At 45.2% G+C, this 14,386-nt stretch overlaps 1 protein-coding gene across 1 annotated transcript; it reads left to right on the top strand.

Moving 5' to 3' along the window:
• Positions 1–12,157: 12,157 nt before the first annotated feature.
• On the top strand, positions 12,158–13,979 carry LOC141072509 (uncharacterized). Its single transcript, XM_073559784.1, has one exon. It carries the CDS (start codon positions 12,229–12,231, stop codon positions 13,768–13,770), a length of 1,542 nt encoding a protein of 513 aa, XP_073415885.1. The 5' UTR covers positions 12,158–12,228; the 3' UTR covers positions 13,771–13,979.
• Positions 13,980–14,386: the final 407 nt, after the last annotated feature.

Raw genomic sequence — 14,386 nt, 5'->3', positions numbered from 1 at the left:
GAATGTTCCAGTGTATGGTGGGCCCCATCTATCATTCTCCAGAGTATAGTGCTCCCCAAAAATTGCTGTCCCAACATTGAAAACAATCAAATAAGTCTCCTCGCTAGGGAATCCCTGTACTTGTCTGGACAGGTGCTGTAGCTTGCTTAACAGCTCGCCAGCCGTTCTCACGCCCAGTATGGATTACACGTGATTGCACAAAGGTGAGAAAGGGTACCGTATCCCCAGATAACATGTATGGATAGCGTACACATTCAAAATATATGTCTCAGGAGGCAGGCTCAGACGGTGTTAGGCCCAGTATGGATTGCACGTGATTGCACAAAGGTTAGAAAGGGTACCGTATCCCCGGATAACATGTATGGATAGCGTACACATTCAAAATATATGTCTCAGGAGGCAGGCTCAGACGGTGTTAGGCCCAGTATGGATTGCACGTGATTGCACAAAGGTTAGAAAGGGTACCGTATCCCCGGATAACATGTATGGATAGCGTACACATTCAAAATATATGTCTATACAGCATGAGGCAGGCTCAGACGGTGTTAGGCCCAGTATGGATTGCACGTGATTGCACAAAGGTTAGAAAGGGTACCGTATCCCTGGATAACATGTATGGATAGCGTACACATTCAAAATATATGTCTCAGGAGGCAGGCTCAGACGGTGTTAGGCCCAGTATGGATTGCACGTGATTGCACAAAGGTTAGAAAGGGTACCGTATCCCTGGATAACGTATGGATAGCGTACACATTCAAAATATATGCCTCAGGAGGCAGGCTCAGACGGTGTTAGGCCCAGTATGGATTGCACGTGATTGCACAAAGGTTAGAAAGGGTACCGTATCCCTGGATAACATGTATGGATAGCGTACACATTCAAAATATATGTCTATACAGCATGAGGCAGGCTCAGACGGTGTTAGGCCCAGTATGGATTGCACGTGATTGCACAAAGGTTAGAAAGGGTACCGTATCCCTGGATAACATGTATGGATAGCGTACACATTCAAAATATATGTCTATACAGCATGAGGCAGGCTCAGACGGTGTTAGGCCCAGTATGGATTGCACGTGATTGCACAAAGGTTAGAAAGGGTACCGTATCCCTGGATAACATGTATGGATAGCGTACACATTCAAAATATATGCCTCAGGAGGCAGGCTCAGACGGTGTTAGGCCCAGTATGGATTGCACGTGATTGCACAAAGGTTAGAAAGGGTACCGTATCCCTGGATAACATGTATGGATAGCGTACACATTCAAAATATATGTCTCAGGAGGCAGGCTCAGACGGTGTTAGGCCCAGTATGGATTGCACGTGATTGCACAAAGGTTAGAAAGGGTACCGTATCCCCGGATAACATGTATGGATAGCGTACACATTCAAAATATATGTCTATACAGCATGAGGCAGGCTCAGACGATGTTAGGCCCAGTATGGATTGCACGTGATTGCACAAAGGTTAGAAAGGGTACCGTATCCCTGGATAACATGTATGGATAGCGTACACATTCAAAATATATGTCTCAGGAGGCAGGCTCAGACGGTGTTAGGCCCAGTATGGATTGCACGTGATTGCACAAAGGTTAGAAAGGGTACCGTATCCCTGGATAACGTATGGATAGCGTACACATTCAAAATATATGCCTCAGGAGGCAGTCTCAGACGGTGTTAGGCCCAGTATGGATTGCACGTGATTGCACAAAGGTTAGAAAGGGTACCGTATCCCTGGATAACATGTATGGATAGCGTACACATTCAAAATATATGTCTATACAGCATGAGGCAGGCTCAGACGGTGTTAGGCCCAGTATGGATTGCACGTGATTGCACAAAGGTTAGAAAGGGTACCGTATCCCTGGATAACATGTATGGATAGCGTACACATTCAAAATATATGTCTCAGGAGGCAGGCTCAGACGGTGTTAGGCCCAGTATGGATTGCACTTGATTGTACAAAGGTTAGAAAGGGTACCGTATCCCTGGATAACATGTATGGATAGCGTACACATTCAAAATATATGTCTATACAGCATGAGGCAGGCTCAGACGGTGTTAGGCCCAGTATGGATTGCACGTGATTGCACAAAGGTTAGAAAGGTTACCGTATCCCTGGATAAAATGTATGGATAGCGTACACATTCAAAATATGTCTCAGGAGGCAGGCTCAGACGGTGTTAGGCCCAGTATGGATTGCACGTGATTGCACAAAGGTTAGAAAGGGTACCGTATCCCTGGATAACATGTATGGATAGCGTAAACATTCAAAATATATGTCTCAGGAGGCAGGCTCAGACGGTGTTAGGCCCAGTATGGATTGCACGTGATTGCACAAAGGTTAGAAAGGGTACCGTATCCCTGGATAACATGTATGGATAGCGTACACATTCAAAATATATGTCTATACAGCATGAGGCAGGCTCAGACGGTGTTAGGCCCAGTATGGATTGCACGTGATTGCACAAAGGTTAGAAAGGTTACCGTATCCCTGGATAACATGTATGGATAGCGTACACATTCAAAATAAATGTCTCAGGAGGCAGGCTCAGACGGTGTTAGGCCCAGTATGGATTGCACGTGATTGCACAAAGGTTAGAAAGGGTACCGTATCCCTGGATAACATGTATGGATAGCGTACACATTCAAAATATATGTCTCAGGAGGCAGGCTCAGACGGTGTTAGGCCCAGTATGGATTGCACGTGATTGCACAAAGGTTAGAAAGGGTACCGTATCCCTGGATAACATGTATGGATAGCGTACACATTCAAAATATATGTCTCAGGAGGCAGGCTCAGACGGTGTTAGGCCCAGTATGGATTGCACGTGATTGCACAAAGGTTAGAAAGGGTACCGTATCCCCAGATAACATGTATGGATAGCGTACACATTCAAAATATATGTCTATTCATCAGGAGGCAGGCTCAGACGGTGTTAGGCCCAGTATGGATTGCACGTGATTGCACAAAGGTTAGAAAGGGTACCGTATCCCTGGATAACATGTATGGATAGCGTACACATTCAAAATATATGTCTCAGGAGGCAGGCTCAGACGGTGTTAGGCCCAGTATGGATTGCACGTGATTGCACAAAGGTTAGAAAGGGTACCGTATCCATGGATAACATGTATGGATAGCGTACACATTCAAAATATATGTCTCAGGAGGCAGGCTCAGACGGTGTTAGGCCCAGTATGGATTGCACGTGATTGCACAAAGGTTACAAAGGGTACCGTATCCCTGGATAACATGTATGGATAGCGTACACATTCAAAATATGTCTCAGGAGGCAGGCTCAGACGGTGTCAGGCACAGTATGGATTTGACGGCCCAGATTACACAGCGGAGGAGCAGGGAGAGGTAAAGATTGCAAATGCTGGGGCCCTGCCCAAGCAAGGGGGGCCCACTCGTGGGCGTCGGTACTGGCACTGGGCCCCTCATAGTACAGCGGTGTGTCTGACGGCGGGTGTGCACCACCACCGTCAGGTACACTTGATTGCACTATGAGGGACCCTGTGCCAGTGCCCGCGCCCAAGAGTCGGCCTACCCACCTGTCCAGGGCAACGGCACTCGCACGGTGTCGTGCGGTATGTGGTGACCCCGGCCATGGGGGGGGAGGCAGCACAGTTAGGGAGTTTTAGAAAGTGGCATATGTTGATGTTGGACATTCAGCTGATGCAAAAGGCGAAATAGGTGAAGTACCAGGAAGAGGTGGACCAAAGCAAGCCATTTTTCTGTCACCCTATGTGTCATCAGGGGAAGGTGGGACAAAATCCTTGGAAACCCATGCGTGGTTCATTTTAATGAAGGTTAGATCATCCACATTTTGGGTTGACAGACGGGTCCTTTTTTCTGTCAGGATTGATCCAGCTGCACTGAAGACTCTTTCCGATAGCACACTTGCAGCTGGGCAAGCGAGCTCCTGCAAGGCATATTGGGCCAATTCAGGCCAGGTGTCCAGTTTAGCGGCCCAATATTCAAAGGGGAATGACCTGTGTGGGAGAACATCGATATGGGAGGAAAAGTAGTTTGTTACCATAGTTGACAACTGCTGTCTCCTATATAAGGAAGAGGAACAGCATCCGGTCTGGGTGAAAAATCGTATCAAAAATTTATTCTGCCAGTATAAAATACAACATTTCGGCCATATTGTGGCCTTTTTCAAGTATAACATAACAGTACATATGGTGGCCTTTTATAGTGTGGCACAGCCAATCACCATCAAGGTAACACCCATCATAAGGAATCTATACATAAAATACATATAATTTCATCCATCAATTACGTTTATATTCAATAACACAGCTTATCCAATCGCTATTAATGATAATCGTATTCATATTAAAGATATTACAAAAATGTCTCATATATAAACATCAATCCCCAAATCTGCCCACCAATGGTCGTAATGCATCAAAGGTATCCATAGAAATAACACACCAATCCCTTGCAGTATTACATATCCATATGTGAACCGCCAATCCCCAATCATATAAAAGTGGCGCCAAACCCAATGGACCAATCCTGAGTGGACTCACAAATCCCTATATCGGCAGAGTTCCCTCCCCCCGCATGACAGCATCAGCCAGAGCCAGGTCACATCAGGAGCGCAGCCCGATGATGCGCACTACACGGCCACAGCGAGCACGCCGCCCATGCCCGGCCACGCACATTTATCTATGTGGCTATTATGTTTTTTAATCAAATATTTTTTTATTTTTAGTGTATATAGGTGATACATTTGAAAGAATGGAGGACACGGGGACTGAACAGTCCTGAAATCATGAAGAGGATGTTTTCCTTTTTGAATTTTGTTGTTGTTTCTTGACTGCCTCTCCCCGTGCCCTCTTTTCTCTTTTTCTTCTTTTTTCTTTTCCTTTTTTCTTTTTTGTAAATATCCCAATTTTGCTCCTTATATAATATACAACATTTATGAATCTTATAAAGTACGGAATATTATTAAATTTACCATGGATGTGGTTTTTTGACTATAAATGTCTTTTTTTAGGAGCATCTTTGGTCTATTCGTGTGGACTCATTATTCAAATGTGGCTTAACATTTGCTTTTAGCTACCAGCACATGTGCGGGTTTCACGGAGGAGTGATGCGTGTGATCGCGCGCTCTGGGCCTCGGCGCGTGCGCGGTCCTCCCCGGTGGGCGGGTCGCGTGGTTGATTCCTCACATAGCACCGCGCATGCGCGAGGTCTGGTGATGGAGTCTTCGCGTGGCCGGGCCTGGGCGGGGATGGGCGGCGTGCTCGCTGTGGCCGTGTAGTGCGCATCATCGGGCTGCGCTCCTGATATGACCTGGCTCTGGCTGATGCTGTCATGCGGGGGGAGGGAACTCTGCCGATATAGGGATTTGTGAGTCCACTCAGGATTGGTCCATTGGGTTTGGCGCCACTTTTATATGATTGGGGATTGGCGGTTCACATATGGATATGTAATACTGCAAGGGATTGGTGTGTTATTTCTATGGATACCTTTGATGCATTACGACCATTGGTGGGCAGATTTGGGGATTGATGTTTATATATGAGACGTTTTTGTAATATCTTTAATATGAATACGATTATCATTAATAGCGATTGGATAAGCTGTGTTATTGAATATAAACGTAATTGATGGATGAAATTATATGTATTTTATGTATAGATTCCTTATGATGGGTGTTACCTTGATGGTGATTGGCTGTGCCACACTATAAAAGGCCACCATATGTACTGTTATGTTATACTTGAAAAAGGCCACAATATGGCCGAAATGTTGTATTTTATACTGGCAGAATAAATTTTTGATACGATTTTTCACCCAGACCGGATGCTGTTCCTCTTCCTTATTTTGGACTATTGTTCATTTGGGTCCATGAACCTTTGAACTGGCATCCAATCCTCCGTTGTGCTGTCGGCTGCTTTTTGCTGTTAACTGCTGTCTCCTGTCACTTTCCATCGATGCAGTATTACCAGTTGTGTGAGCGGTATTTGAAAAATCAGTCCACAACATTGTCATGAAACCCCTGTCTCCAACGCCACTTCTGCTGTGTGCACCACGAACACCTCTGCCAAGCTGCCCCCGGCCCGTACGGCTCGTGTGAGAACCATCACCGCTGCTGTGTGCTGGGAATTCCTCACGCAACCGATTTACCAGAGTTGCTTGTTTATTAGCCAATATTAGGTCAAGGTTCTCCTGTGGCATGATGTTTTGTAATTTGCCTTTATAGCGTGGATCCAGGATGCTGGCCAACCAGTAGTCGTCATCGTTCATCATTTTGGCAATGCGGGGGTCCCTTTTTAGGATCCGCAAGGCATAATCTGACATGTGGGCCAATGTTCCCGGTGTCAATGATGCACTGCGAGTGCTGGGTGGAGGAGCACTTTCTGGCAAATCCACATCCCTCCAGTCACGCACAAACCCTGTACCAGACCTTGCCACGCCAACATTTTCACTTGCCCCACGAGATGCATCCTCCTCCCCTAAGTAATCATCCCCAACATCCTCCTCCTCCTCCTCTTCTTCCTCCACTTCGTCCAGGAGAGGTCCCTGAGCAGACAATGGCTGAATGTCATCAAGGATTCCCTCCTCCTCTTCCTCCTCATCAACATTGACTGCAGACGCCTGCTCCTTAAGGTGCGTCAAAGTTTGCATGAGCAGACGCATAAGTGGGATGCTCATGCTTAGGATGGCGTCGTCTGCGCTTACCAGCCGTGTGCATTCCTCAAAACACTGAAGGACTTTACAAAGGTCTTTCAGCTTCGACCACTGCACACCTGTCAACTCCATGTCTGCTCTCAAAGTGCCTGGCCGTGTATCCTCCCACAAATGCATTATGGCCTGCCTCTGCTCGCACAGCCGCTCCACCATGTGCAGGGTGGAGTTCCACCTTGTTGCAATGTCGATAATGAGGCGGTGGTTGGGAAGGTGGAGCAATCGCTGCAGCTTCTGCATACGAACGGAGTGTACAGGCGACCGGCGGATGTGCGCGCACAGTCTTCGCACCTTCTGGAGCAGGGCTGTTAACTCCGGATAATTTTTGAGGAAGCGCTGCACCACCAGGTTCAAGGTGTGAGCCAAGCAAGGTATGTGGCTGAGTTTTGAAAGGGCTATGGCTGCCACAAAATTACGGCCGTTATCACTAACTACCTTGCCTGCCTCAAATGACACTACCCAGCCATGACTCAGTTTGTCGCTTCAAGTACTCGGCCAGCACCTCGGCGGTGTGTCTGTCGCCCAAACACATCATCTGCAACACAGCCTGCTGACGCTTTCCACTAGCTGCTCGATAGGGGGACACATCGTGTGCAACAGTGGCAGCTGCAGATGGAGTGCTCGTACGACTGCGCTCTGTGGACGAGCTTTCGCTTCTGGAGGAGGAGGAGGAGGGTCGAACGCCTACAGCCAACTGTTTCCTATACCGTGGGCTAGGCAGCACTGTCCCACCACCGCTGTCCCCTGTGGACCCTGCATCCACCACATTAACCCAGTGCGCAGTGATGGACACGTAACGGCCCTGGCCATGCCGACTGGACCATGCATCAGTTGTGAGGTGCACCTTTCCGCTCACTGACTGCCTGAGTGCATGGACAATGCGGTCTTTCACATGATGGTGGAGGGATGGGATGGCTTTGCGAGAGAAGAAGTGGCGACTGGGTAGGTCATAGCGTGGTACTGCATAGGCCATGAGTTCGCGGAAAGCTGTGCTTTCCACCAACCGAAAGGGCATCATCTCAAACGAGATTAGTTTGGCAATGTGGGCGTTCAAACCCAGTGTACGCGGATGAGAGACTGAGTACTTTCTTGACCTACTCATAGTGTCTGGGAGGGTGAGCTGGACTTGAGAGCTGCATATGGTGGAAGTAGCGGTGGACAGGGCGGACTGAGAGAGGGTTGATGATGGTGATGGAGTTGGTGTTCTTTCTGATTGCCTAGAATCAGTCTTTCGTTGATATAAGAGTGGGATTCCCTGACTGCTGTGGTCTTGCAACGACACCTCAACATTTGCTGCTGTGCTAACCGGTGGGCTTACAGTGGGGGAAACAATGTAGCGTTGCTGACTACCTTCGTTGTGATCAGTTGCACATGTGGCACTTGAGGTTTGGTGTTGTGTCCACGCTTGCAAGTGCATGCTGGTTAAATGTCTAAGCATGCAACTGGTATTCAAATTTTTCAGATTTTTCCCTCGGCTAAAGGTCTTTGCGCACTTCTTACAGATAACCTTGGCCTGATCATGAGGATTTTGTTCAAAAAAGTGCCACACTGCACTCTTCCTACTTTGGCAGACATTTTGCGGCCTAGCACTCTGTGATCTTTTGACCCTCTGGACAAGCTGTCCAGCAACTCTTTTGATGTTTGGAACCTGTCTTTGGAGTGCTCCGGGCCTGCCAGATAACAGCTGTTGCGATGTCGATGTCTGCTGTGGATGCTCCTCATCTGAGCTATTGGAAGCAGCACCCTCTTCCCCCAATGGATGCCAATCTGGGTCAACAACTGGGTCATCCATCACCTCCTCTTCAATGTCATGTGCACCTTCCTCTGTGTCACCGTGTATGGTGGTATAGTGTGCGGGAAGGGGCACCTGAGTCTCATCAGGGTCAGAATCTGGCTCTGTACACTGCGAGGACAATGTAGTGCTCTTAGTGAATGTACCAGCAGAATCATCCATCAGCGGCTATGCATCAGTGCACTCCATGTCAGATTCATCTTGGCCTGGGTAATTCACCATTTCACTTGATAATCCAGGCATGGTATGTGAAAACGGCTCCATGGAGTAATCAATAGTATGGCCTGCGTCATCCTTCAATCTTGGTTGGGGTGAAGGACACAAGGAAAGGTGTGGTTCATGAACATGAGCCTCCAATGACGACTCAGTGCTTTTACTTTTTACAACTGAAGAAGAGGAGGCGATAGAGCTGGAGGCTGAGTCAGCAATGTAAGACAAAACTTTTTCCTGATGCTCTGGCTTTAAAAGCGGTTTGCCAACTCCTAGAAAACTAAGCGTTCGAGGCCTTATGTAGCCAAACGATGACGCAGGGTCAGCACCTCCTGCATTTGGTCCTATTTTGCTCTTGCCACTACCATCAGATCCACCACCAACACCATCATTACCAGCTGCCAACCCCCGCCCAATTCCACGGCCTCTTCCACCAGCCTTCCTCATTTTTGGTAGAAATGTAGACAAAATCCAACAAACTATATAGTAATGTAAAACAAGGTACAAGGTGTCTATAGGACAGGGGAGATTTTGAATATCTGCACACACTTTTGGACACTGGACACTTTTGGATTGTGTGAGGCCCACTGATATCTGAGCGCTGTGTGACAGGCTCGATAGCACTGCTGTGACAAAAGTGACGAGAGGATAAGGGAGATTTTGAATATCTGCACACACTTTTGGACACTGGACTCTTTTGGATTGTGTGAGGCCCACTGATATCTGAGCGCTATGTGACAGGCTCGATGGCACTGCTGTGACAAAAGTGACTAGAGGATAAGGGAGATTTTGAATATCTCCACACACTTTTGGACACTGGACACTTTTGGATTGTGTGAGGCCCAATGAATATCTGAGCGCTATGTGACAGGCTCGATGGCACAGCTGTGACCTAAGTGACTAGAGGATAAGTGAGATTTTGAATCTCTGCACACACTTTTGGACACTGGACACTTTTGGATTGTGTGAGGCCCAATGAATATCTGAGCGCTATGTGACAGGCTCGATGGCACAGCTGTGACCTAAGTGACTAGAGGATAAGTGAGAGTTTGAATCTCTGCACACACTTTTGGACACTGGACACTTTTGGATTGTGTGAGGCCCAATGAATATCTGAGCGCTATGTGACAAGATCGATGGCACAGCTGTGACCAAAGTGACTAGAGGATAAGGGAGATTGGATTGCTTTTAAAAAAGCAGTTTGCGGAGCAGTGGGTAAACAGCAATGCCAGCCTGTCAGGAAGCCTTAGAAGGCAGCCCAACAACCAACACCACTGATACACCACAATATAGCCTCCCCTTGCACTGCACACACAGTGACTGGTGTGTTGTGCAGGCCAAATCGCTAGCAGCAGAAGCAGTTTTTTGGTCTTCCCTGCCTAACGCTCTCCCTACAGAATCAGCAGCAACCTCTCCCTATGCTAAGATCGACAGAAGTAAGATGGCCGTCGGCGTGCACGCCCTTTTATACCCCCTGTGACGCCCACCAAAGCAAGCCAATCACTTGCATGCCCTTCTGAAAGATGGTGGTGACCCGTGCCTATGTCATCACGTTGCCCACAGTGTCCGTGGATCCTGATTGGCTGAAAAAGAGCGCAAAACAAACTTTTGAAACGCGACTTTGGCGCGTAAGTCGCCGACCTCGTGGCCGACCTCATCCTAGGGTCGGGTTTCGTTTCATGAAACCCGACTTTGCCAAAAGTCGGCGACTTTTGAATTTTTTCGACCCGTTTCGCTCAACTCTAGTCATAACTCTAAAATGCTTCAATGAATCCTGGTGATTGTGAGAATGTTTTCTTGTGACATATTGTACTTTATGATAGTGGTAACATTTATTTGATATGACTTGCGTTTATTTGTTAAAAAAAGGAAATTTCACAAATGTTGAAAATTTTGCAATGTTCACTTTTTTTTAATGCTCTTAAATCAGAGAGTCATATCGCACAAAATAGTTAATAAATTAACATTTCCCACATGTCTACCATCAGCACAATTTTGCTAACAATTTTTTTTTTGTTAGGAAGTTATAAGAGTTAAAAGTTGACCAGCGATTTCTCAGTTTTACAACAAAATTTACAAAACCATTTTTTTAGGGACCACCTCACATTTGAAGTGAGTTTGGGGGGTCAATATGACAGAAAATACCCAAAAGTGTCACCATTCAAAAAACTGCACCCCTCAAGGTGCTCAAAACCACATTCAAGAAGGTTATTAACCCTTCAGGTGCTTCACAGGAATGAATGGAATGTGGAAGGAAAAAATAAGCATTTCTATAACAAGAAATTTCCTTTAGACCTAATTTTTTTTTACTTTCGCAAGGGTAACAGGAGAAAATGGATTATACATTTTGTTTTGCAATTTCTCCTGAGCATGCCGATGATACCCCATATGTGGGGGAAATCTACTGTTTGGGCACACTGCATGGCTGAGAAGGGAAGGAGCACCATTTAACTTTTTGAATGTAAAATATGCTGGAATAATTAGTGGTTGCCATGTCGTGTTTGTAGGGCCCCTGATGTGCCTAAACAGTGGAAACCCACAACAAGTGACCCCATTTTGGAAACTAGACCCCCCCCCCAAGGAAATGTGTGATGGGCGTTTTGAGCTTCCAAGTGCTTCTTAGAAGTTAATTACGTAGAGCCGTGAAAATAAAAAGTTGTTTTTTTCCACAAAAAATGATCTTTTTGCCCTCCTTTTTTTTTTTCCAAAGGGTAACAGGAGAAATTGGACCCCAAAAGTTGTAGTGCAATTTGTCATTGGTGTGCGCCAATTCAAGAGCACTAGGGACAGCGCTAGTACTGGGCATTGTTCCCTGAGTTGGAGACATTTCTCCAGAAGCGCTATTTGTCCTTCTTGTTGTACTGGTCCTTGTGTGTGAGGATGGACCAGAATCACTGCTCATTTCTGAGCTATCACTGTCACTGCTACTAAAGCCCTCAAAATCCACATCACCATCTGACACTGCACTTTCTTCACTGTCAGAACATAAAAGTGCATAAGCCTCCTCTGCACTATAATACTGATGGACCATTTAACCCTAACAGTAACCCTAACTTTAGTCTAACTTTAGCCTAACAGTAACCCTAACAATAACCCTTACTTTAGCCTAACAGTAACCCTAACTTTTGCATTAACTGTAACCTGTAACTGTAACAGGCAGCACGGTGGCTCAGTGGTTAGTGCTGCTGGGGTCCTGGGTTCGAATCCCACCAAGGACAACATCTGCAAGGAGTTTGTATGTTCTCCCTGTGTTTGCGTGGGTTTCCTCCGGGCCCTCCGGTTTCCTCCCACACTCCAAAGACATACTGATAGGGAATTTAGATTGTGAGCCCCATCGGGGACAGTGATGAAATGTGTGCAAACTGTAAAGCGCTGCGGAATACGTTAGCGCTATATAAAAATAAAGATTATTATTATTATTAACCTGCCTTATCTGTTTTTCCATTGACAGATGAAGTGAATGCCATTACTCCAGATATATCATCATCCATTCACAGCAAAGGTCTGTCATCTGATCCTATGAAACAGGTCCCATCTTCTGATTCATTACTGACTACTAAGGAAAATCAAAGTCACAAAAGAGGCATTAAAAAACAAACTTCTCCTAAAGCAAAGAAGCCATTCTCATGTTCACAATGTGGGAAATGTTTTAACCACAAAGGGAATCTTATTAGTCACCATGGAGCTCACACAGGGGAGAAGCCTTTTTCCTGTTCAGAATGTGGGAAATGTTTTAACCAGAAAGGGAATCTTGATGCACACCAAAAAACCCACACAGCAGAGAAGCCATATTCATGTTCAGAATGTGGGAAATGTTTTAACCGAAAATCACATTTGGTTAATCACCATGGAACTCACACAGGAAAGAAGCCTTTTTCATGTTCAGAATGTGGGAAATGTTTTACTCAGAATTCAAGTCTTGTTACACATCAGAGAATTCACACAGCAGAGAAGCCATATTCATGTTCAGAATGTGGGAAATGTTTTAACCGGAAATCACAATTGGTTGATCACCATAGAACTCACACAGGGGATAAGCCGTTTTCATGTTCAGAATGTGGGAAATGTTTTACTCAGAATTCAACTGTTATTGCACATCAGAGAATTCACAGAGCAGAGAAGCCATATTCATGTTCAGAATGTGAGAAATGTTTTACCCAGAATTCAACTCTTATTGCACATCAGAGAATTCACAGAGCAGAGAAGCCATATTCATGTTCAGAATGTGGGAAATGTTTTAACCGAAAATCACAATTGGTTAATCACCATAGAACACACACAGGGAAGAAGCCTTTTTCCTGTTCAGAATGTGGGAAATGTTTTACTCAGAATTCAACTCTTATTGCACATCAGAGAATTCACAGAGCAGAGAAGCCATATTCATGTTCAGAATGTGGAAAATGTTTTAACCGAAAATCACAATTGGTTAATCACCATAGAACACACACAGGGAAGAAACCTTTTTCCTGTTTGGAATGTGGGAAATGTTTTAACCACAAAGGGACTCTTATTAGTCACCATAGAACTCACACAGGGGAGAAGCCTTTTTCCTGTTCAGAATGTGGGAAATGTTTTAACCACAAAGGGACTCTTATTAGTCACCATAGAACTCACACAGGGGAGAAGCCTTTTTCCTGTTCAGAATGTGGGAAATGTTTTAACCAGAAAGGGAATCTTGATGAACACCAAAGAACTCACAAAGGAGAGAAGCCTTTTTCATGTTCAGAATGTGGGAAATGTTTTACTCAGAATTCAAGTCTTGTTAAACATCAGAGAATTCACACAGCAGAGAAGCCATATTCATGTTCAGAATGTGGGAAATGTTTTACTCAGAATTCAAGTCTTGTTACGCATGAGAGAATTCACACAGGGGTGAAGCCTTTTTCCTGTTCAGAATGTGGGAAATGTTTTAACAATAAATCAGATTGTGTTAAGCACCAAAAAACCCACACAGCAGAGAAGCCATATTCATGTTCAGAATGTGGGAAATGTTTTATCCGAAAATCACAATTGGTTAATCACCATGGAACTCACACAGGCGAGAAGCCTTTTTCCTGTTAATGTGGGAAATATTTTAACCAGAGATCGCTTCTTGTTAGACATCAGAGCAGTCACACAGAGGAGAAACCTTTTTCATTTTCTTAATGTGGGAAATATTTTACTTGGAAATCAACTGTTAATAAACATCAGAGATGTCACATAGGGGAGAAGCCTTTTTTGTGTTCATAATGTTGGAATAGTTTTAGCCAAAATTGAATCTTCTTAAATGAGTTGTCTCTTGTCATTCTTCATGTTTGCTGACAAAAGGATAAAACTAAGTTTTATTAATTCCAAATATAAAACTATACCCATAATTCATCCCCTGAAGGTTAGTCAATAGGTGACTAATAGAAAAAACATGTACCCCACAGTTCAGTACAGTACATAGGGTGAGGTGATGTATACACACTCACTCTCCAAGCCTCTCATTTCTATGGGTTTCATCATCCTCACCAAAGACGACTCGTCAGGAGACTATTTAATATTGACCTATATTCAAACGAGACTAGACAAAAAAAAAGCTAAAATGATTTATCATGTTATCCAAAACAGTCAGAAAACTAGCCACATATTGGCAGATCCCAGACCTCAGACTATATGCTTTGTAAGTTTATAAGCCACTCCAGTGTCAGGAATA

Source organism: Dendrobates tinctorius, unplaced genomic scaffold (genome assembly GCF_039654945.1).
Source record: "Dendrobates tinctorius isolate UK_male_01 unplaced genomic scaffold, ASM3965494v1 ptg000274l, whole genome shotgun sequence".
NCBI classification, from domain to species: Eukaryota; Metazoa; Chordata; class Amphibia; order Anura; family Dendrobatidae; genus Dendrobates; species Dendrobates tinctorius.
This window is presented reverse-complemented; position numbering and strand designations above follow the sequence as displayed.

Coding starts and splice junctions, on each gene's coding strand:
- LOC141072509 (XM_073559784.1), top strand. CDS start 12,229: ATGAAACAGGTCCCATCTTCTGATTCATTACTGACTACTAAGGAAAAT.